The following is a 23,776-nucleotide window of genomic DNA, read 5'->3' on the forward strand; positions in this document are numbered from 1 at the left end:
ATAAAAAATGAATGACGAGGAAGACACACCAAGTTTTCAGGCACAGATTTGACCAGGGGAAACCCATAGAGAACCATACTGCTCACAAAAATGAGGGGATATTTTATAGCTTCATATTCATTTTGAAATATCCCCTCATTTTTGTGAGCAGTATAGTACTTACTGCATTCTGGAATCCAAAGGGATTTGGAAGACTGGCTATCAGACACTAGTTGGGGGAGAGGAGCCCCCAACTTTGAATCTAAGGCGTTTATAACAGTCAGGACTTTGGAAATACTAGCTCTTTCACTGGAGTTCTTTTACAGTGTAGCTGTCTCCTCTCTAGAACTGAAGTCCACGACTTCTTGAGCCACACCCTCCCTCACTTCACTTAAATCTGTTTGTTCAACTCAGCAGGACTGCCATGCTATTTTCCCATTCTCATGTCTTATCTACATGATCCACTTCTCACACAAACATGCAGTTACCCTGGAGCAGTATAATTCCCTGTACCCATCTTACATCTTACATTGTGTGACTACTGGCATATCTGTTACTGCTACATGTCATAAACCTCACATTACAATGTTATTATTTTTGCTTTTAATAGATACCTTTTACATAAATTTAAAAAGAAAATATAGTCTTATTTATCCACTTATCATATGTCAAATTCTTTATTCAATTGATCTAAGTCCCCAAATGGTATCAGTTCCTTTGGCCTGAAAGACATTCTTTAGCATCCAGGACGGTTGGAGGTTAACCTCTCATCTCTCATATATCAGAAAATGTCTTTAATACACCTTTATTTTTGCTTGATATAAAAGTCCTGTTTACAGATGTGTTTTCTTTCAGAACTTTACAGATCTCATTCCATGATTTCTAACAAGAGGTGAGTGGTCATTCTTACCATTTTTCTAGAGTATATAATATGTTTTTTTCTTCTTTCAATTTTTTTTAATCTTCAATTTTAGCAGTTTAATTGTGATGTGGCTAGGTACAGCTCTTTTTACAAGTCTGAAATATGCCAAGATTCTTAGATCTGTGTCTTTCAGCACATTTGGTAAGTCTAAGCCATCAATTCCACATTTTTTTCTGGCAGGATACACTTAAGTTTATCATATAATCTTTTAAAAAGTTCCCTCCTTAGGGTAAATTTTCAGAATTCAGATTACTAGTCCAGAATAATATGACATTTTCATTGTCCTTAGAATATATTTTACAAAACAACTCTCTAAAAACATTTCTAACAATTAAAATGATATATATTTGGGCCTGACCAGGCAGTGGCGCAGTGGATAGAGTGTAGAACTGGGATGCGGAAGACCTAGGTTCAAGACCCTGAGGTCTCCAGCTTGAGCCCAGCTCATCTGGTTTGAGCAAAAGCTCACCAGCTTGAGCCCAAGGTCGCTGGCTCGAGGAAGGGGTTATTCGGTCTGCTGAAGGCCCGCGGTCAAGGCATATATGAGAAAGCAATCAATGAACAACTAAGGTGTTGCAACGCGCAACGAAAAACTAATCTCTCCATTCCTGTCCGTCTGTCCCTGTCTATCCCTCTCACTGACTCTCTGTCTCTGTAAAAAAATAAATAAATAAAACAATATATATTTGGACCTCTGCTATACAGCCAGGAAACTCAAGTAAAACAAAAACCAGAACAAACCAGAGAATAAAACTGTGGCATAAAAACTTTTAACTAAGTGAAAGCAAAACATCTAAGGGGCCTAGAGTTAGCAGAACTAAAGTGAATGGTAATATGAAACTAAGTCAACCTAAAGGACTTTCTGATTAAAAGCATTTATTTTTTGAACATAGTCCCTCAGGAAAATCAGACAACTAGAAAAGAAAGATAAAATAAAATAAAAGTGAAGAAGTCACATTTTTTCCATGTAGGAGTTATTTTCTTTACCCATCTGGAAATGTAAAAATAGATCAAGTACAATAATAAACAGTTCAGCTAAAGAAGGAACAAGGGTCTCATAAAAGACATACTGTATTCATCTTCAGATATCAATATAAGCAGTTAAAATGGCATATATGTAAGGTGACCAATCGTCCTCCTTTAGGGAGGACAGTCCTTCTTTTGTAAGTTCCATCCTCCCTCGAAAAGTGTCCTCCTACATGTCCTCCTTTTTGATATTGGAAGACTAATCTGCAAATGTCCGTATTTGATCAATACAGAGTCGATCTACTGCGTGTGATGTGACGTATTTGTATCTAAATGAGTTCTTTTTTCTTACAATTATTAAAAATTAATAGGCATGTAAGCATAATTACAATATAAAATATTACAAATGTTTTTATTGTGCATTTATCATATTATAGTGTATTATTGTTGCAATTAATAAAATGTTTCTTTTACTTACGATATTGTTTTCTTCAATTTATTTTTGTCCTTTTCATTGTAAAAAAGTTGATCACCTTAATATAAGATGACTTTATAGACAAGTCTTATTAGTAATAAGTATGCCTAAATGCCTCTGTGGAAGAAGGTGAAGCATAGAAATTGAATGGATGGATGGATGGGGGTTAGTGGAGGGATGGGTGGTAGATGGGGGGGGGGGGGGATGGGCAGACAGACGAACGGACGAATGGATGGATGGACAGATGGATGAATGAGTGGGTGGATGAATGGATGGGCTAATAATATAAATAGATGATTTCTAAACAGATTAAAAAAACAAGTAGCAAGGAAAATGTCTGTGGGTAAAATAATTTAAAATTTATATTTACTTACTGTTCCATCTTCCATCAGTTTCAGACAAGAACCAAAATCTGCTAACCGAATGTGTCCATTCATATCCATCAATATATTGTCAGGTTTGATGTCTCTAAAAATAATACATTCCCTTTTTAGTTTAGAAGAATAAACAGCCTGACCAGGTGGTGGCACAGTGGATAGAGCATCGGACTAGGATGCAGAGGACACAGGTTCGAGACCCCGAGCTCACCAGCTTGAGCATGGATTCATCTGGTTTGAGCAAAAGCTCACCAGCTTGGACCCAAGGTCACTGGCTCGAGCAAGGGGTTACTCGGTCTGCTGAAGGCCTGCAGTCAAGGCACATATGAGAAAGCAATCAATGAACAACTAAGGTGTCGCAATGTGCAACGAAAAACTAATGATTGATGCTTCTCATCTCTCCGTTCCTGTCTGTCTGGCCCTGTCTATCCCTCTCTCTGATTCTCTGTTTCTGTAAAAAAATAAATAAATAAAAAAAATAAAGAATAAATATAATCAGATACTTGGTAAGATAACATTTTCGTCTAAAAATCTTAGCTTCTTTAAAAATTAATACTCTAGCCTGACCAGGCAGTGGTACGGTGGATAGTGTCAGACTGAGATGCAGAGGACCCAGGTTCAAGACCCCGAGGTTGCCAGCTTGAGCGCGGGATCATCTGGTTTGAGCAAAAAAAGCTCACCAGCTTGGACCCAAGGTCGCTGGCTTGAGCAAGGGGTTACTCGGTCTGCTGTAGCCCCACGGTCAAAGGCACTTATGAGAAAGCAATCAATGAACAACTAAAGTGCCACAATGAAAAACTGATGAGTGATGTTTCTCATCTCTCTCCATACCTGTCTGTCTGTCCCTATCTATCCCTCTCTCTGACTCTCTGTCACTGTAAAAAAGAAAATTAATACTCTAAGAACATCTATTTCACTACTTCAGGGGTTCAAATCCTGGCTCTCGTTTATATAAAACTTTCTTACACATAGGTCATTCAGTTTTCTCCTGGAGATAAAAAACAATGGTAATTTTCATTTAGGTTAAATGAATAAATAATTATTTTATTTTTAAATTTTTTTTTCCCCACTAATTAGAAAGAGACAGAGAGAGGAAGGGAGAGAGAGAGAAGCATCAACTTGCTCCACTTAGTTGTTCCATTTAGTTGTGCACTCATTAATTGCTTCCCATATATGCCCTGACCTAGGATCAAGTTCCCCCACCCCTTGGGGCACCAATGAGCCACCCAGGTGAGCCTAATCATATTTTTTAAGTTTGTACATATTCCAATATGACTGCAGTAGTCCTACTTTCTGCACACAGAGAAGAGCCATTATGACTTAATACCTACAAACCATACTAGCCTCTAGCCCATGAAAGTGAACAGGAAAAATATACTTCCTAAACCCTGAATGTAAATGTCGATAAATTCTAAATTACTGTAGGTTGTGACAAAACAAAGAAATTGCTTCATAAAAGCTGATTTCGGAAAACAACACGAACAACTGCTTAATAGTGATCTATATTATAGAAAGCTATCTATTGATCTTAAGTCAGTGGCTTGTAAGAGATCCAAATCTAACTAATATAAAATTAAATCATATAAGTTTTTGTATTTGTTTCTCCATTTGAATAATAAAACATGTTACAAACCTTGGGGAAATCAAACATAAAATGATTTTGTAAAGAAGACCCAGCAGCCTGATCAGGCGGTAGCACAGTGGATAGAACACAGTCAGACTGGGATGCGGAGGACCCAGGTTCGAGACTCCAAGGTCGCCAGCTTGAGCGCGGGCTCATCTGGTTTGAGCAAAGCTCATCAGCTTGGACCCAAGGTCACTGGCTTGAGCAAGGAGTTACTTGGTCTGCTGTAGCCCCATGGTCAAGGCACATATGAGAAAGCAATCAGTGAACAACTAAGGTGTTGCAATGAAAAACTGATGATTGACGCTTCTCATCTCTCTCCATTCCAGTCTATCTGTCCTTATCTACCCCTCTCTCTGACTCAAAAAAAAAAAAAGAAACCCAGCAATGCAGTTTCTAAACATCCTCTAAAGATTGTAACTGTGAAAAACTGTGAGATTAGACCTTGATAATTCACTCTACTTTTAGAGGAAGAAAATAATCTTCTATAAGCATCATATATGTTAAAATTCTATTACCATGTGGTTAATGGCAGTATGGTACGGTTATTTTAATTTAACCTGAATGATGCCACTTAAGGTCTCTAAACCTCAATTTTCCACCTGTAATAGAAGATAATAATAGTACTACCTTAACTATTAAAGCAATTTCTGTATGTCATACATCACAAGTTGGCAAATTATAACCTGGGCCAAATCCAGACCATCGTCCATGCAAATATTTTATTAGCAGTATATACAGATGCAACCATAAAACCACATATTTTCCTAAATGTTTTTAAAGTTTATAATTGATACCAAACTGTATGTGGTGTTTTGCATCTTGGTTTTATTTTGATATTATGTTTAAATTTTATCCGTGTTGATATATATACTTGCTCTTATACATTAATTTTCATTTCTATATGGAATACTTTCATGTAACAAATTTATTACTCAATTTCCTAGCTTTTGGAATTTATGTTGTTTTAGATTTTTATGTTGTTATTATACAGAATGCTGAGATGAATATTTAATGAATGTCTCCCAGCCCGCATGTGTGAACTCTTCCCCGGGCTGGGCATGTGAAGCGGAACGCTGAGAGGAAGACATGTGTGTTTTTGGCTGAACTAGCAGGTCCCTAGAAAGGCTGAGAATCTCTGTTATATTATCAACAGTCATCTTAGATTTCTGTTCTTCAAAATGACAGCTAATATCCCTCCCATTTTTTATACCGAATATACTGTATGTTATTTTGGGTTTTAGTTAATCTTCCAGAATTCTGTTTATTCAAACTTAGTTACATGTGTCACAAATCTCTTCTTCCAGCATGTAGCCTTGTTTTTCCACATTGTTTGTACTGTCTTTCTTATTTATAAAAAAAAGATTTAATACTAAGGTAGTCTTATTTATAATTTATCTTTTTCTCACTCTCTTCAGCTTTACTGTGGTATAATTGACAAATAAAGTTATAATATATTTAAAATATACAACACGACTTGACTTATATGTATACGGTGAAAGGATTCCCACCATCAAATTAATTAATATACCCATCACCTCACAGATTTATCTGTTTCTTTTTGTGTGTGAAAACACAAGTTCTACTCTCTTGGCAAATTTCATTACAAAATATACTGTTATCAACTGTAGTCATCATGTTGTATACATTAGCTCCTCAGACCTAACTCATAACTAGAAGTCTGTATCCTTTCACCATGTGTACACTGAGTCATTTAATCCAAGAATATGAAAATATTTTGACTAAGCCACTATGATCATCTGCAGTCAGCAACATTTTTCAGTCAAACTAAAGGTATCATCCCCACCTCTGGGAAGGGCTAGAGAATAATGGTCAGTCATGCAGGGAATATGCTGAGACACCCAAAACACTCTGGAAACCGAAGCACAAGCGTGCTTTCTTGGTTAGCAATGCACCATGTTACTGTCACACATCAATGCATCTGGAACTTCTCCCGAATGCATCTGGTACTTCTCTTGAACTCTGCCCTATGTGCTTCTTCTCTTGGCTGATTTTTATCTGTACCGTCTCCATGTAATAAACTGTAACTCGGAGAACAACAGCTTTCAGTGAGTCCTATGAGACCTTGCCAATTATCAAAACTAAGGGTGGTTTCGGGAACCACCAGAACCCAGTGTCCAAAGTATGGGTGGTCTTTTGGGACTGTTACCTCTTACCCTGAAATTGGCCCATATTCCTCAGTTGCTGAAATACCAAATGCACTGTAATATAATGACTACCTTTATATAAAACAAACTCAATAGGAGTGCACATCCTAAGTTCACCTATAGCAAATGATTTTTAACTATAACATTATTTATTATTTAGTAATTTTAAAATGTTTTACAAATGCCTTGTCTATTAGCACTATAAAAAAATCCCATTTTGAAACGTGACTGATTTGTCAGAGACTGAGGGAGTTTTATATTTCTATCTCACTGTAAAAGTGTAATGATTTTGCATATACATGAGGATAAACACCAAATCATATCATAAGTCAGTGGTTCTTAAAGTGTGCGCCCTAGATTTCCAGGTGTGCCCTATAGTATTTCAGAGAAATATGTGCCTGTTGGGGACCAAAAAAACCAACAGGGTTTTTGGAGTTTAGATTTTTGGGGGATAGAGGTGTGGGAAATTGGCTGTAAGCTGACAGTCTGCCCAACCCCCCACCTCACTTGCCTGATTAGGTTGCAAAAGGCTGTTAAGCTGTGGTGCTAGATTGTTTACACTACCCACCATGTTCCCCAGAAAGACTGGAGGCAAGTTTCTTCTATCCTCTGTTTGGTGTAAAGTTAAGATGATATGTATGGTGGGGGTTTTGGACTGATGATTAAACATAAGAAATTGTCTCTTGAAGCCTTTTGGATGTCTATAAAAGAAGAATATGTGGCAATATCTAAAAAAGCTTTTAACATTTTACTACAATTTTCAACATCCTATTTATGTGACTTAGGATTTTCTACCCTCAACACAATTAAGAGTAAAAAGACATGTATTAACGAGGAAATGAGAGTTTGCCTTTCAAATATATGCCTAAACATTGAAGAAATTGCTAGGACACATCAGGCTCATGTTTCTCATAAACACAAGAATGAAAAAACTTAACACATTCATGCCAGGACCTGCACAATTTACTAAATCTTACTAAGAACGTATCCATATATATAAAAAGATAACCTTTTTTGTCGTTTTTTTATTTTTTAACCCCTTTTCTACGAATTCTAAAAAGCGTAACTCAAAAAATGTAATACAAAAATGTTTTTGTTTTTTTTTAAACTCAATCTTTGTTTTTTATTTTTTATTCATTTTAGAAAGGAGAGAGAGAGAGAAGGGGGGAGGAGCAGGAAGCATCAACTCCCATATGTGCCTTGACCAGGCAAGCCCAGGGTTTCGAACCGGCGACCTCAGCATTTCCAGGTCGACGCTTTATCCACTGCGCCACCACAGGTCAGGCCCAAAAATGTTTTTTAACATCAGAATAAATTTAATTTTGTCGTATTTATTTCATTTAATTACCATAAAAGCATGCTTGAACTTCATTTTTTTAATATTTGACTTAATTATTATAACATATTCCTCAGAAATTTATATATAGTGCGCCTATGATTATTTGTAGGATTTTAAATGCACTCCAACTTCAAAAAGTTTGAGAACCACTGCCATAAGTCCACGCTGAGAGAGATGAAAGCAGCCCAAAGCCCTGGTGGATGTTCAGCACATAACCATCCTTCCTAATATTATTACGGGATAAGAGATGAAAAACTCTTCAGAACTGGTATTTCTCCAATAAATTCTATTAAAATAGGTCTGATCCATTGCCTATAATGTTTCAGTATATTTTACCCTAGAGTTAACCATATTATACAGTGTGTCCGTAAAGTCATGGTGCACTTTTGACCGGTCACAGAAAAGCAACAAAAGACGATAGAAATGTGAAATCTGCACCAAATAAAAGGAAAACTCTCCCAATTTTATACCTATTCAGTGCAGTTCTATGTGGGCTCACACACAGATTTTTTAGGGCTCCTTAGGTAGCTATCCCGTATAGCCTCTACAGACTCGTCATTGACTGATGGCCTACCAGAACGGGGTTTCTCCACCAAACTGCCAGTTTCCTTCAACTGCTTATCCCACTGAGTAATGTTATTCCTACGTGGTGGCGCTTCGTTATAAACACGCCAATATTCATGTTGCACTTTGGTCACAGATTCAAATTTAGCGAACCACAGAACACACTGAACTTTCCTCTGTACCGTCCACATCTCGACTGGCATGGCCGTGGGCTGCTCCGCTGTATACATGGTGTTACATCATCATCTGTGCATGCGCACATGCTGCCACATCATCATACAGAAACTGGGAGGGTTTTCCTTTTATTTGGTGCAGATTTCACATTTCTATCGTCTTTTGTGGCTTTCCTGTGACTGGTCAAAAGTGCACCATGACTTTACGGACACACTGTATAAAATGTTATTAACTAGATGGTTAAGAAAAACTGTAATCACAAATCTTGACTATGGAACAAATTCCGCAGGGAAAAAACAGGAGTTATGAAAAAACCCATGAATAAGTGAATTGTTTTTAGTTTTGGGTTTTGTTTTATTTTTGAACTAGGGTAAGGAGAGATTACTTCAAAAAATACATTCCATCCTAAGAATTTGTTCAAACCAGTAGTTAACTTTAAAAGAAACACAGAAAAGCACACATACATTTAAGTTCCATGAAACCAGTTTAATTTGCCTTCAGAGAGAGATTCTATTCAACAAAGAGCTAGTGTGCCTGAGCCCTTAGGATCTTAGTCTGATCTAAAATTTGGACATTTTCACATGAGTTAACTATGACAGAAAAAGAAGTAAAAATACGCACAAAAAATATGAAAACATAACTTGACAACATCAATTCATTAGTTATTTTACCCTGGTTTAAGTTTTTTCCTTTTAAATATAATTTCAACCTTTCAACTCTTTAGTTCTTCATATAATTTAAGCATGTTATCATGTGCATTCTTTCCTTAAGTTAAGCTAAACCCATTATGAAATGAGGTGAGAAGGAAAGAATGACTAGATTATGAGAAAATAAAACCCAGTAGACACTATAAGACAGTGACCAATGTAATCAATTTAAATTTATGTAAAATTTGGTCTAAATATTACCAGATACAATAGCAACTGTTCCTAAAATACGATTTGACAACGAGAGCGCTACATCGCAGCACCCTATTCACCTATTCCCAGTAAGAAAACCTTGACAACCACAAGGCTCCAGGTCTAGAAGAAAAACTCCAGAGAGAAATAGTAAAATATATCCAGAGCACAACAAGAAAATATCAGTCTATGCCTCTAGAAGTTTAAAATCTAATGGAAAAAAATAAAGCGAATATAAAAATAATGTGGTAAGGAAGAGTACCCTATACTACAGCACAGCATAGATTAGCCACAATCATCTATTACGTGAATTGTTCCCATTAACCCATCTCATTACTGTGCACCATCCTCAGGGATGGGAGGTGCCTTGGAGAGGGTCTATAGTCCATCAAAGTATTAAGCACTCAGTGGACCCTTTATACAGAAATTTGTGTTTTTCAGCACTATAAAATTTTTGTTTCTTTGATAATTTCATCCTCTTTACTTTCCCTGTCCTTTAATTGCAAAACTCCTCTATTACATATTTAGATACTCACTTGGTGCCTGATCCTATCATGTTTTACATTTTTTTTTTTTTAGCATTCCAGGTCTTTGACTTTTTCTATTTTTTAGAGCACTTCTTCAACTTTACCTCCCAACTCTTTTATTTAGGGTTATTTTTTTCTTCTTCTTAATCTACTACTGGTTTTAATTTCAAAAGCCTTTTAATCCTCTGGGTATCCCATTTTGGTAGTATGTCTTTCATATATGCCATACATTCTCTGATCTGTCAAAGAACATAAATGATCAATCAGGGGAGAAAGATTTTCTTTTCCTTATGTTATGTTTCCCCAAGTCTCTTTTCTTCCATTTGTCTATGTTGGTTTTGGACGTTAACGTTAAAGGTTTTCCACAGGTGTCAGAGGTCCCTGGCTCTTCATTCAGAGGTACTAAGAAGCTATTGGGATGCGCTGGGCGGCTGGGCCATCTGGCCTTAGCTTCCACTGGGAGAAGACCCTCATTTCAGAATTTTAATCTTTTCACTTCAACTGTTTATAATCCCTCGGAAAGAATCTTTTCATTCCAGCATAAACTGCATGCAATAAAACACACATTTGTAGGGAAATTTTTAAATTGTTGTAGCTATCAAACAGTTTACAAAAGAAGAATTTTTCCCATGACCATCAAATTATCATCTTCCTACAAAAACAGGTGTTTTAACATTTATGCAACTTTTGCAAGTATTTTCTTCAGAAACATACATAATATGGGTCTTATTTAGGAAATGGACCTGTTAGGTATGGCCTAGAATTTTGGCTGATACCAATATGTGACTCAGCTATAAGGAAATTGGCCAGTGCATACTTTTTGAGAAGGAAATTATATGTAAACTTAAATGAGAGTGTTTTCTTAGACACATCCTACAGAAATGCTGACAGGTCATGAAAGCGGACATTACACATGTACATATATGTATAATATGTACAGGCACAGCAATTCTCTAACACTGACAAATAATGACCATAACAACAATAAAGCAAAACAATTAAAAGTATCTCAGAATTAATATTTTGGATCATGAGAAATACATCTAAGACCAACATTAGTAAAATTGGCACAAATAGTCCTGTGCTCTGAGACATCACACAAGGCAGTGACAGAACATCTTACTCACCTGTGCACATAATGCAGCTGATGAACTGAATCAATTGCTATCACCATCTCAGCCAAGTAAAATCGAGCCATATCTTCAGGCAATCTATCTTCAAATTTACTGAGCAGAGTAAGTAAGTCCCCACCAACATAATAATCCATTACCAGATACTGGGAATGAAACAACAAAAAAGTACTCAATAAATAAAAAAGGCTGCAAAAATAATATATTGAATGTAACCCAAGGTCAAATAGCACTAGATAAGAATCCTGTTAATTAACAAGAAGTTACATAAGGTTATCAACAGTCTATTACAAACCTGTAAATTAAAAAAAGAAAAAATCAGAATAAATTTTTTAAAATTGGGAACAATGTAGGATTACTATTGTTTTGTTGTATTTTGCAAAGTAACATAATCATTCATCTACAACAAAAGACCACAGTTTTACCAACATTTCACAGACGAATTCTCCATGTAGATTTTAAAAACTCAGAATATAAGGCAGTTCTTTATGTTGAATAAATTCAACATTCTCTTTCTTTCATAACTTGAACAACTAATGACTTTTTATTATAGCCAGCACTTGAATAAGCATTTAAATACCACTGTAATATAGAATACAGTAATTCTCACCATATATTTTTCCCCCCATTTCTGATAGTGTACAAATATCAGAATGGACAGAAGGTCAACCAACATTAGATATGGGCTATGAGTGTATGTCTGATATTGTGCTTTTTAATAAGAAGTATACATATACATATGGGCACAGAGCAAAAATGCCTGAAAACCCTTAGAATTTCTTAGTTGACAAAGATAAAGGTGTCTTCTGTTAACAAGCCCCTCTCAACCACACAAAAGATAATGTTAATGAAGCAACTTTTGGAAAGCTCTGAGGTAACCTAAGGATGGGAGCTAGCTACCAGGGAAGCCAACCAAGATTAGAGAGTTGGAACTTTCAGTCCCACCCCACAAGAGTGGCTGGAGGCTGAATCAATCATGTTTGGCCCATGATTTAACCAATCGTGCCTGTGTAATGAAGCCTTCAAAAAAACCCAAAAGGATAGGGTTCAGAGAGCTTCCAGGCTGGCCAGCACATGGAGGTGCTGAGAGAGGGGTGTGCTCTCAGAGCAGGCATGGAAGTTCCGCCCTGGCCCCTTCTCTCACACCTTGCCCTACGCATCTCTTTCACCTGAGCTGTATGAGCTGCTCTAGCATATTAATTCAACCCACAGAGGGAATCTCCAATCTATGGGCTAATAGGTCAGAAGCACAAGCAACACCTGGACCTGCGACTGGGAGCACTCTCGTGAGGCTGAACCCTTAACTTATGGGAGCTGATGCCGTCTCCAGGTACTTTCAGAATTGAGTTACATTGTAGGATACCCTGCTGGTGTTGCAGAACTGCTTCATGTGTGAAGAATCCACACATTTAATGTCAGAAGGGAAGTAGTATTCAGAGTACTGTGTTAATGTAAATGAAAATAATAGTTTTCCTTTCCTTTCCGTATGAGTGTGCCAAAACAGAAGAAACAAAAATAGACACCAACATATTCAGAGATTATCTCTAGGTTGCTACATTATAGACCAGGGGTCCCCAAACTTTTTACACAGGGGGCTAGTTCACTGTCCCTCAGACCATTGGGGGGGCCGCCACATACAGTGCTCCTCTCACTGACCACCAGTAAAAGAGATGCCCCTTTCTGGAAGTGCGGCGGGAGCTGTATAAACGGTTTCAGGTGGCCACATGCAGCCCGCGGGCCGTAGTTTGGGGATGCCTGTTATAGACAATGTCATAGTTTTTATCCTAAAGAGCCATGAAAAAATTCACATTCTTATTACTATACATTCAAGTTATAAACATGGACAATTTTTGTTAAAATATAAAAAAACGAATTTCATATTTGAAATCTTTGAAAATTAGAGAAGCAATGTATTTTAACTCCCAGTCTATGGTTTACTTGCTATATTTGCTAGGCCTAATGTTTAACAAACCCTACCATGAAGATTAGAAAAAATTAATGTAATAAAATTTTGTTAACACAAACATGTTGCTAGAAATGGCCATGGATGGTGGAGAAGAAATCCACACCTGACTTTAAAAAGAAGTTCTATGGCCTGACCAGGCGGTGGCGCAGTGGATAGAGCGTCGGACTGGGATGCAGAAGACCCAGGTTTGAGACCCAGAGGTCGCCAGCTTGAGTGCGGGCTCAATCTGGTTTGAGCAAAAGCCCACCAGCTTGAACCCAAGGTCTCTGGCTGGAGCAAGGGGCTACTCGGTCTGCTGAAGGCCCACGGTCAAGGCACATATGAGAAAGCAATCAATGAACAACTAAGGTGTTGCAACACGCAATGAAAAAAAAACTAATGATTGATGCTTCTTATCTCTCTCCATTCCTGTCTGTCCCTGTCTATCCTCTCTCTGACTCACTCTCTGCCTCTGTAAAAAAAAAGAAGTACTCTGAGCAGAGCAGCAAACACATCAACTTTTTAAATTAAAAAAAAAAAAAAAAAAAAAAAAAAAAAAAAGGCCTGACCAGGCAGTGGCACAATGGATAGAGTGTCGGACTGAGATGCAGAAGACCCAGGTTCGAGACCCCAAGGTCACCAGCTTGAGCGCGGGCTCATCTGGTTTGAGCAAAGCTCACCAGCTTGGACCCAAGTTTGCTGGCTTGAGCAAGGGGTTACTCGGTCTGCTGTAGCCCCACACGGTCAAGGCACATATGAGAAAGCAATCAATGAACAACTAAGGTGTCTCAACAAAATACTGATGATTGATGCTTCTCATCTCTCTCTGTTCCTGTCTGTCTGTCCCTATCTATCCCTCTCTCTGACTCTCTCTCTGTCTCTGTAAGAAAAAAAAAAGTCTGCTATTAAAATTGGAATCTAATTTTGATACATACAAAGTCAGAAACATAACTCATTCCTTCCACATACACTTAGCAGATGACAATCAGGATTTTGGCGGCACCTCACATAGGAAAGCACTGGAGGCTAGAGAGGGGATAGGCCCCTGGAGCAAAGGCTTTCCTCTCCTGACCACTTACTCTAATCCTGCCACACCCGAGTCCCGCCTCTGAGGCTCAGCAGGCCAAGGGGCAAAAAAATCAAGGATAGCACCATATTTCCCCATGTATAAGATGCTCCCGTGTATAAGACACACCTTAATTTTGGGGCCTGAAATTTGAAAAAAAATGTATTACATAAAGTTATTGAACTCAAGTTTTATTCATCGTAAAATTCATACAACTCCTCATCCGCTCAAAAAAGCAGGAAATGCAAGTAAAAAAAATCTATAGCCACTGTATAAGACCCACCCAGTATTTTTAGACCTCAAAATTTTCAGAAAAGGGTGCATCTTATACATGGGAAAATACGGTATGTAGATACTTATATAATGAGAGAAAACAAATTCCCAACATTTTTGCTGGTGATGTTCAAAATATTATAGTAATGAGTGTAGTTTCTATAGTACAGTCTCATGAGAAAATATAATTCTTTTGTGGGGAGGTAGGAATTGGCTTAACTGGGGCTCCAACTTTTTTGGGGACCCAAAGCCAACAGGGTCTTTGCAGTTTAGACTTCTGGGGGACAGAGGTGTGGGGAACTGGCAGTAAACTGACAGTCTGCACAACCCCCCACCTCACTCGTTCTGTAAAGTTGCTTAGGCTGTTAAACTATGGTGCGAGATTATTTATATTCATCCTAGCCCCCATGACTGGAAAGACTGGAGGCAAGTTTCTTTTATCCTTTGTCTTGTGAAGTTAAGATGTTATGTATGGTGGGGGTTTTCTGCACTTGGAAAAATTCTTGGTTTGCCTTGGTAATGTAATCAGATCTCTTTAATTTGCTAATGGCTTTACTTTGCCCTACAAGTAAAGCAGGAAGCGGGTGTTGAGCGCTCTCTGTTTTTGCCATCAGCACTGCAGAGGCCTCCGGAGCCCATCCTTGATCTCTAAGCCTATTTTCTTAATTTCACGCCCTTCCCACTCAGGACCTGGAATTACTAGCCACGCTGATATGAAGCACAACTTGGTGTTTCCTATCATCAAAATCTATCGCAACTATGTATTTCACTGTAAACACTGATCTGCAATGAAATCTTAAGTATTTCATCTGTGAAAATGTCCAGTCACAAAGACAGATACTGCCACATACTAATATACACATACTAATATAAATTCATGAACATATAATTTTAATTAAACATCATCCTCACTTGGAAGGCATGTATCAAATTTTCTCCTGACACCTGTGTTTAAGCATGTCATTACATTGCAGATTAATCATTTCAAACTGAAGGTTAGGCAGAAGTCCCCAATTGTCCAGTTAAATGGATTTTGAACTACGGACATTTCCTTTTCACTTGCACCAAGTACCAAAAATTAATGCTAAAACTACAGTTTGAGCTCAAAAGACCTGCTGCAACTGTGTGTGGCATAGAGATCTCACTTCTTTTTAACTTTGACAGCATGGGAAATAGATAAGAAGCTTGACATTACTGTGATTCAAACAGCATTAGTTGTCAAAATGAATTCACATTAGTATAAATTTTGCATGTAAGGGCTATTTGTCTTGTAATTTAGGTTAAATTTATTTTAAAAACATTTCAAGTCTACAGAAAAAGCTAATTTCCAAAGCAATTCAATATTTCACAATAATGGTTGAGGATGGGTTTTTTTTTCCCCAAAAATATTTCAATCTTGGTCCTTTGTTCAAAATATTGCAGTAATATGCTACCACTACAAAACCACTTAACAACTGTTTTGTATGTAGCAAGTCAGGATATTCAGCTTTGATTTCGGATGAAATTTCATGAAATGGTAACAACTGTTTCCACAAAACTGAATGAAGTTCAACATTGACACTACTGGTTCAAGAGTACCTGATAATCCAAGTGTTTGCTGCAAACTACCTGCTGATTAATATAAGACAATGAATAGCCACAGCTTAAGCACCTAATATTTAGTGATTTGTATATAAGTCCAACTCAGCCTCTCTGCTTCACACACTTTCATCCCTCTCAATTGTAATACATCTTAGCAGATTCCAATTCAGTTTGTGCCAAATTAGTATTTTATTGAACAACTCTGAAAATACTATTGACTATAATTATACCACACAAACTATTCATAAGGCTAATTCCTCAGTTATGTCAAGCTCAGCACTGACTCTTCAAATAACAAGAACTGAGCAGAATCAGTAACATCTTCCAACTCAAGAGCCAAAGAAAAGCACTCAAAATCACTTCCTTGGTTTTATAATCACTATTACTGTTGCTCCCAATTTCCTCAATTCTTCGAGCAACCATTCTCACCAAAAGGCCATCTTAGACAATTTTCTTTTTTTTTTTTTTTTCTGAAGCTGGAAACGGGGAGAGACAGTCAGACAGACTCCCGCATGCGCCCGACCTGGATCCACCTGGCACGCCCACCAGGGGCAATGCTCTGCCCCTCCGGGCGACGCTCTGCCGCCACCAGAGCCACTCTAGCGCCTGGGGCAGAGGCCAAGGAACCATCCCCAGCGCCCGGGCCATCTTTGCTCCAATGGAGCCTCGGCTGCGGGAGGGGAAGAGAGAGACAGAGAGGAAGGAGGGGTTGGGGGTGGAGAAGCAAATGGGCGCTTCTCCTATGTGCCCTGGCCAGGAATCGAACCCGGGTCCCCCGCACGCCAGGCCGACACTCTACCACTGAGCCAACCGGCCAGGGCCGACAAGTTAATTTTCTGTGAACACATTTCTTTGGCTGCTGCATATAATCAAATATGATTCAATTATCTCAACTTTGGTGAATAGCTTTCCTTGCTTGGCTAACAAATGAGACACTCAAGGAACTTCCTCCAGTTGCAGCCTCATTTCATTTTTTTACTTCTGTGAAGAAATTCTGCTGTGATAATATATTCTGTTTTAAATTTTCTAACTTCACTGATTGCTGCTTTTCTGTGACTTAGGAATGTTGTGATAAGTGCTCAGGGTGGCAATGTAGACACTTAATCTATTCTATTAGCACAGTTATAATGTAGCTGCCACTGAAATTTGAATTTTATATAAATCACCTCACAAAATACATTTTCTTTTTTTCAAATATTTAAAAATATGAAAACAATTCTTAGCTTGCAGGCTGTACTAAAATGGTTGGTGGGCCAGATTTGAGCTGAAGACCAAAGCTTGCCGAAATCTGATTTATAAGAATGCCCAGATATGTAGTGCTCACTATCCATCCTCAGAAGCACCACTTATATATTGAACCCATTAAGTGGATCATATGACAATTCAAACCTAACACATACCAAATTAAAGTAATAATCTTCCCCCTACTCTAAATTTTCTCTTCCTGCTATATTTTCCAACTTAGTTCAACAATATTAACCACTGAACCCCACTAGTCAGACACTGGGAATCATTCAGACTCCTCTCCTCAACTGACTTCCACTCAAAGTTCTAATTATCTTACTTCCTAAATAGTACCTGAAACTATCCCCTCCTCTTCATCCCTCCAAGGACATTATCACCTTTAGTCAAGCGCTCATTATCTGTCACCTGAATGTCATACAGTCACCTAACTGGTCTCTGGTCTCCTACCCATAGTTTTGCTCCTGAATCCATCTTCCACTCAGCTTGCCAGGATGTTTTAGATAAAATATAAAACATTATCACCCTCTCCCTAAACCCCACTTTAGAATCAGAATTAAATCTGAATCCTCAGCATGACTCACACTCTGGAAGCCTCATTTCTTATCTCTCTGCCCTTCATTGCTACACTCTGATCACAATGAGAATGTAATGCATAACATGACAACTATAGCTAATACTGCACTATGATATAGAGGAAACTTGTTAAGAGAGTAAGTCCTAAGAGTTCTCAACACAGGAGATTTTTCTTCCCCTTTTTATTTTATCTATATGAGAAGACAGGTGTTAGTTGAACCTGTGGCAATCATTTCACAATATATGTAAATCAAACCATCATGCTGTAGGCTTAAACTTATTCAGTAATGTATGTCAATTAGATATTTCTCAGTAAAACTGGGGAAAAATTACTCTTACTAAGTTATTGTCATCCTGGAAAGCATAATGCAAAGTTGTAATCCATTTATTGTCGCCATTCACCAACACATCTCTTTCTTCACGAAAACATGCTGTCTGAAAAGAAAAAAAAAACTTTTTAGATAGAGCACACTTTATGTGAAACTAAGAAATATATTATGCAAACAATTAATGTGTTTATTATACTTTCTCTTCTGGAAAGAGTACCTCCATCATTATATATGAGTTTCCAGCAAGTGTTAAAGCATCCTCAGAAACTGGACAACTGGAATAGTCCACTTAAATACTATTAAGAGTTCAAAAAACTCAGGAAATACACAGAATCATTTAACAGTCTTAGTCCAACCTACCATTTAGACAATACAAACATCAACATTTTGCCACATAACTTCAGATCTTTTTCTTTTTAAGAAAATAAGATACAAGTTGTAGCCTTCCTGTTCCTATCACATTCTCCTTCCTTCCTCCTGATATAATTCTTTCAAATAATAACTGAATTATCTCTAATATTTGAGGGGGGAAAGCAAAATTTTTCATTTTTAAAAAATAGAATAACAAGTGGGTTTTTAAATTGCAAAATGCAAGAATTCCAGTGTCAGGTTTTATATACCAGGACATCAATTTTCTTTTAAATCTCTAATATATATTTGATAGCTGAAACAAACATGAGATAGGTCCTTTGTTAACTTGCCAGCAAAAACGTTTTTTTACTAATTCAAGAAATAAATCATTCAATAACATCCACAACTGGCAAACAAGTGAGATAACAAACACATTTACATACTATGAGTGCAAAGATGTACGAATTCAACATCTTTAGAGGACAATCTGGCAATAGCTACCAAAGTTTAAAGTATACCCGCTCCCCCCACCACCTCCAACCCAGGAGTTCCACTACCAAGGAGTTTAATCTAGGGCAGGGGTCCCCAAACTTTTTACACAGGGGGCCAGTTCACTGTCCCTCAGACCATAAAAAAGCCGACTATAAAAAAAAACTATGAACAAATCCCTATTCACACTGCACATATCTTATTTTAAAGTAAAAAAAATGAAACGGGAACAAATACAATATTTAAAATAAATAACAAGTAAATTTAAATCAACAAACTGACCAGTATTTCAATGGGAACTATGCTCCTCTCACTGACCACCAATGAAAGAGATGCCCCTTCTGGAAGTGCGGCGGGGGCGGATAAATGGCCTCAGGGGGACGCATACGGCCACCGTAGTTTGGGGACCCCTGATCTAGGGAGTGGGTAAACTCTAGAGTCAGCACAACATGAAAATCCCTTACTGTAAAAATTATTTTAAAATCACTTCAATCTCAGTATACACAAACTGGAGTACCCCAAGGGTAACCAATGACAACATCTCTGATTAACATCGTTTTGTAGTCCTTTTATTTTTATTTACATTGTATACACTTCTGAAGTGGCATGACTAGTTCTCATGTGCTACTGACTTCACAGAATAAGTGTTGTTCCACGGGGCCCCAAGGTCCCTAGCAGGGCCACCTTCTTCTCTGCCTAAGTCTTCTCATATCCTTTCACATGCAGGGTGCAGGGTCTTGGCTGTACTTAAAGAAAGGGATAGGGAGACGAGTTTCCCTTTTATCTTACCCAAGAAACAAATTATAGCAATGCTTTTTAACTCAACAAAATCATATTTAATGTTCAATTATGGTTTCTTCTATCTTCAATTTGGTGACTTCACCAATAAGTAATGAAAGCTAACCCAGTTCTTTTTTTCACAATTCTCCCCAGCACATACATCCAACTTCATAAAAAATAAGTACAAACTTTAACTCAATTTTTTTAAAGTTCTAACTCTGAAACACTAAATTGACTACAATTCTGATGTCTGTGAAATGATTACAACATAATGACTTACTATTTTTTAACAATAAGACTTGTTCTAGATGCTGGCAATGCTATCAGGCCCTTTGGGGTTTGCCTCAGCTACACAAAGCATGTTAACCCATGGCCACGTCCTTCTGGAGGTAGCCCGTACCCAGTGACTAACTGCAGCAGGTGCATAAAAGTCCGTCACATGGTCCAATGCAGGACAATGCTGAAGGACCACTTCTGCTCCACAGTTCCCTGCTGTATCAACAGAAGCTGTTGGGACAGCTGCACTTCTCCCTGACAAATGTTTCATCTCTTTTACCTTTTATAGGTTTCAATTCCAGAACTCCACATTAAACTCAATCTCAGTGCTTAATCCTTGGAAAATCAAGCATTGACAATAAGGCAATCGGTTTTGGGGAAATCCAAAAATAAAGACTGAAGTTATTGAATATATAGGGCACTGACAATTGTAACAAAGAATGCCACAAAAAAAAATCTCCAGATAGTTTTAAACGAGGTATTATTACACAGTAATTACCTGTGGGAGGCAGAAAGGGGCTGGACTTGGGCAGGGTATACTCAAAGAGTACTAAAGTACTCTGTTTTATCTGTTATATGCTATTATTTGTTTTACAAAGAATATATTTATATTTCATTTGTCCGGTTTTTTTTTTTCAGTAGACGCACAGGACAAAAAAACTGAAAGCAAAAACTTGCCAAAAATTTTACTTTTATTTATTTATTTTTATTCAGTGAGAAGAGGGGACGCAGAGACAGACTCCCACATGCACCCTGACCGGGATTCCTGAACTGGGAAATTGAGTCTAAAGAAGAAATCCAAGAAACTGAAACAGGGGAAAATGTGCTTGAAGAGTGAAAATAAAAATAAAAAAGGCAAGCCCACTAGGGGGCAATGCTCTGCCCATCTGGGGCGTTGCTCTGTTGCTCAGCAACTGAGCTCTTCTTGGCACCTGAGGTGGAGGTCATGGAGCCATCCTCAGTGCCCAGGGCCAGCTCGCTCCAATTGAGCCATGGCTGCAGATGAGGGAGAGAAGAAGAGATGGAGGGAGGGAAAGAGAAAAGGGAGGGTGAGGAGTGGAGAAGCAGATGGGTGCTTCTCCTGCATGCCCTGACCAAGAACTAAACCCAGGACATCCACACACCAGGCTGATGCTCTACCACTGAGCCAACCGGCCAGGGCCCCCAAAATTGGTTTCTTCTTTGTGTCTATTTGTCAAATTTCCCAAAAGAAAGAAATAAGGAAGTACTTACTTTCACTACCACTGTATCTGTCATCATGGGAACATCTTTTGCTTTTCCCTATGTGTCTGTTCTTTTTCAGGTTGCTACAAGTACTGGTAGATAAAGAAAGATTTCTAAGGGCTGACTTCTCATTATCCTCTTATAAAGTTTACTAACCTCCAGGGCTACTAGTTAGCATACTCAGCAGTATAACCTTTCTACAAGTTAAAATACTGAAATACTTTCATACCATCAAGCTCTGCTTTCCTGAGGCCTGAGTGCCCTACCTCATCTAGCCACTCACTACGATCCAATGCAGAAAACCTCTAGAACCCTACTCCAAACGTATGTGTTATGTCAGTTCTGACCAGACCAGACCGTATCAACTATTAGTTTTACCATGACTCCAACCAATCTTTCCTTCAAATCTAACATCAACATTAAAATGCTAATAATTTTTATAAGAGCAAATTTTACTACCATTATGTAATAATATAAAACAAAACAAATTTAACTGTATAACCAGCAATAAACAGAATTCTTAGAGGGCTTATTCAAAGCTCCTGTTGACTTTTGCCTGGAACAGAATATAGATAAATACAGAATGATAAGACAAGTTATGACAAACTGCAAATCAACCATTACTAAATTTCTTCCTATAAACTGTTTTTCCACACATCCTTTAACATTAATGTGTATGCCCCATATTACAAGGGTTTCCATTTGGTTTTCAGACAATAATAAATTAGCACCATGAATTATAACTTTTATCTTAACGACATCACAATTGTGAATTACTGAATTTGTCTCGTAGGCCTTTAAATATGTCATCATAAGTAAAATGCTATTAAATAATATTTAAGGAGCTTCTGGTTCTCTATAATTTCATAGTTCCCCTAAAAATATTTCTAAAATATTATTTGAATATTCCAATAATTAGAATCTTACCTCTGCTCTTTTCAGCATTTCCCATTTATTTAATATCTTCATGGCAAATACTTTATCTGCATTTTTTAGTTTGACTACAGCAACCTAGAAAAGAAAATACAACTTTTAAAATACAACAAATAATACTTTTTTCAGTCATCCATTTTCCTTTTTCCTCTCTGTAAGAAAATAAATACCAAAATTATCAATGGTTTCCATGCAGTTCAAATTCTAAGACCCTAAATCAAATAATATTGTCAGTTGAAAAGTTACATTAATAAACAAGTGCCAAGAAATAACTGTATTTGTGAACACTGTATCAGTTGGTGATTATATATCAGATCCTCCTTTTCAAGTTTTCTGCCCTGGAATTTAAACTCAACTGTCCTATCACTAAGAAATCGACCAAAATGTACACAGTGAAATAACCAGAGTTTATTAAATACTGCATTCCAAATTCCAACACAGGGAATGCTTGCTGTCAAAACAAATCTGTTTCATGGGATCAAGCAATAGGAAATCAACTGAAGGTGATAGTCATTTTCACACCATCTATTCTTATACATTATATCACAACCCCCAATTACACACACACACACCCCCTCAAGATCAATTATGGCTATTAGCTCTATAAACTATAGACTACGCACATGCTCTACAAACTGTAGACTTTACACAGTCCTTTCAAACAAAAACTGGAACAGCTATATCTCTATTTTGTATTTTAGTTATGGATCAAAAAAAATCTCTCAAGTAAAAATAAGCTCACATTTTCACTCTCAACAAACAATAAATAATTTGTTTCTACTACTCTGCTTCAGTTCAATGATCTCAAAGGGCCCTTCCAGCTCATTGGGGATGTGAAAGGACTGAGAATAAACTACAGAAGAAGAGACAGAGGTTATTTCTAGTTATTGGGAGGGAGTTGAGGAAGGGAAGACACACACATGACCGTAATATGCAGGAGAGAACAAACTATATACAACATATCTTCAGACAGCTCTAAGAAATACTTTCAAGGAAAGAGAATAGGTTTAAACTCAAGTGCCAAATTTTTATAAATATTAGCAGCAAATGTATATATCAGAGGCAATTTAATAAATTTATATCTGAATCAGATGGCAATAAAACTAATATGACCATATAATTAAAATCAGTGTATTTTATATGAAGATATACACTAGAACATTTCTTGGTAGTTGTCATAAATGGTTATAATACTGTGGGGTTATAGTTTTTCATCAATTAAAATGGTGGAAAGAAAAACGACATATTTTAATTTCAAATACAATAACTTTAGTTGTTAGTCACATCTGGCCATATCCTCAGAAGTTAGGGGTTTAATTAAATTATTCTCCTAGTGGGTTCATGCTTTTAAAAAGGGGGCTGGCTGTACAAAACAGAAACACCTAAACATTCATAGATGGATGAATGGATAAAAAAAATGCTGTATGTGTGTATGTATGTATGTATGTGTGTGTGTATATGTGTGAATAACAGAATATTATTCAGCTATAAAAAGGCAAGATCTCTTGCTTTTGTGACAGTGTGGGTGAACCTAAAGAACACTATGCTCACTGAAATAAGTCAGATA

At 37.4% G+C, this 23,776-nt stretch overlaps 1 protein-coding gene across 8 annotated transcripts in view; it reads right to left on the bottom strand.

Annotated features, from left to right (window-relative positions):
- The window catches only part of CDC42BPA (CDC42 binding protein kinase alpha), a 230,502-nt gene that overhangs the window by 131,526 nt on the left and 75,200 nt on the right, over positions 1-23,776 (bottom strand). For all 8 annotated transcript variants that reach the window (XM_066381642.1, XM_066381622.1, XM_066381611.1 and 5 more), the window contains exons 3-6: positions 22,204-22,287; positions 18,167-18,262; positions 11,142-11,290; positions 2,717-2,810 (exon numbers count right to left, since the gene is read on the bottom strand). In XM_066381642.1, the coding sequence (XP_066237739.1) occupies positions 2,717-2,810; positions 11,142-11,290; positions 18,167-18,262; positions 22,204-22,287 (423 nt within the window). The remainder of the gene's footprint in view (positions 1-2,716; positions 2,811-11,141; positions 11,291-18,166; positions 18,263-22,203; positions 22,288-23,776) is intronic.

Source organism: Saccopteryx leptura, chromosome 1, assembly GCF_036850995.1.
Source record: "Saccopteryx leptura isolate mSacLep1 chromosome 1, mSacLep1_pri_phased_curated, whole genome shotgun sequence".
NCBI classification, from domain to species: domain Eukaryota; kingdom Metazoa; phylum Chordata; class Mammalia; order Chiroptera; family Emballonuridae; genus Saccopteryx; species Saccopteryx leptura.